The sequence below is a fragment of the Anneissia japonica genome, unplaced genomic scaffold, assembly GCF_011630105.1.
Source record: "Anneissia japonica isolate Jap-2015-1 unplaced genomic scaffold, ASM1163010v1 scaffold101887_len735_cov139, whole genome shotgun sequence".
Classification (NCBI taxonomy): Eukaryota; Metazoa; Echinodermata; class Crinoidea; order Comatulida; family Comatulidae; genus Anneissia; species Anneissia japonica.
In genome coordinates, this window is record NW_022735840.1 from 1 (window position 1) to 735 (window position 735).

General features: G+C 39.7%; 1 protein-coding gene across 1 annotated transcript; it reads right to left on the reverse strand.

The window, feature by feature from the left end:
• Nucleotides 1-69: 69 nt before the first annotated feature.
• Nucleotides 70-666, reverse strand: LOC117116686 (serine/threonine-protein kinase STY46-like; the record flags this gene model as incomplete). The annotated part of the gene is made up of 1 exon (XM_033260777.1): nucleotides 70-666. A coding segment is annotated over exon 1 (574 nt), but the record flags the coding sequence as incomplete, so codon positions are not given.
• Nucleotides 667-735: the final 69 nt, after the last annotated feature.

The window sequence follows — 735 nt, forward strand, 5'->3', positions numbered from 1 at the left end:
TTGGAGGGGTCTTTAACTAGAGGGAGACCTGTATTTACTATACAAATTACGGATTTAGCAGAAACTTACCCTCTTTATATAAACATTCTAAACTCGCACATATATTAAAAATTTTAGGCCGACTGGCACGTTCTCTCTCCCAACATTTTTCCATTAGTCTCTTCAGATCAGTTGGACAGTTTTTTGGAATTTCTAAGTGATTTCCACTCTGAACAGCATTGGAAATTTCGCGGTCACTAAGTCTATCCCATGGCTTATTGCATGTAAGCAACTCCCAAATGACGACTCCTAAAGAATAAACGTCTGAATACTTTTTACCAAATGTCGGATCACTGATGACTTCTGGTGCTCTCCATGGCATTGATGATCCATGCCAAGTTGTAATGATTGCGTAAGAGGTATGTTCAGGCTTTGTGAGGCCAAAATTACTTAATTTCAGAGTGCAATTTGTCACATCGACTGAGCTAAGAAGATAGTTGTAAGATTGAATATTTTTGTGAGTAATGCCGTTCTCATGAAGGTATTTAAGACCTCTTGCACATTGCCCTGCCCAATTCAAACATTGCCACAGGGGGAAAGGTGTCCTCTCTTCCCTATTTTTGGCTAGGTGCTCGTAAAGATTTCCTCCAGCTAGAAATTCCATGATAATAGCGTGTGTAAAATTTGCTTTGATAGCTAGAAACAAAACCGATAGGGGGCGCTGTTTTTCGGAGTTCCAAACATCGCGATAGAAAA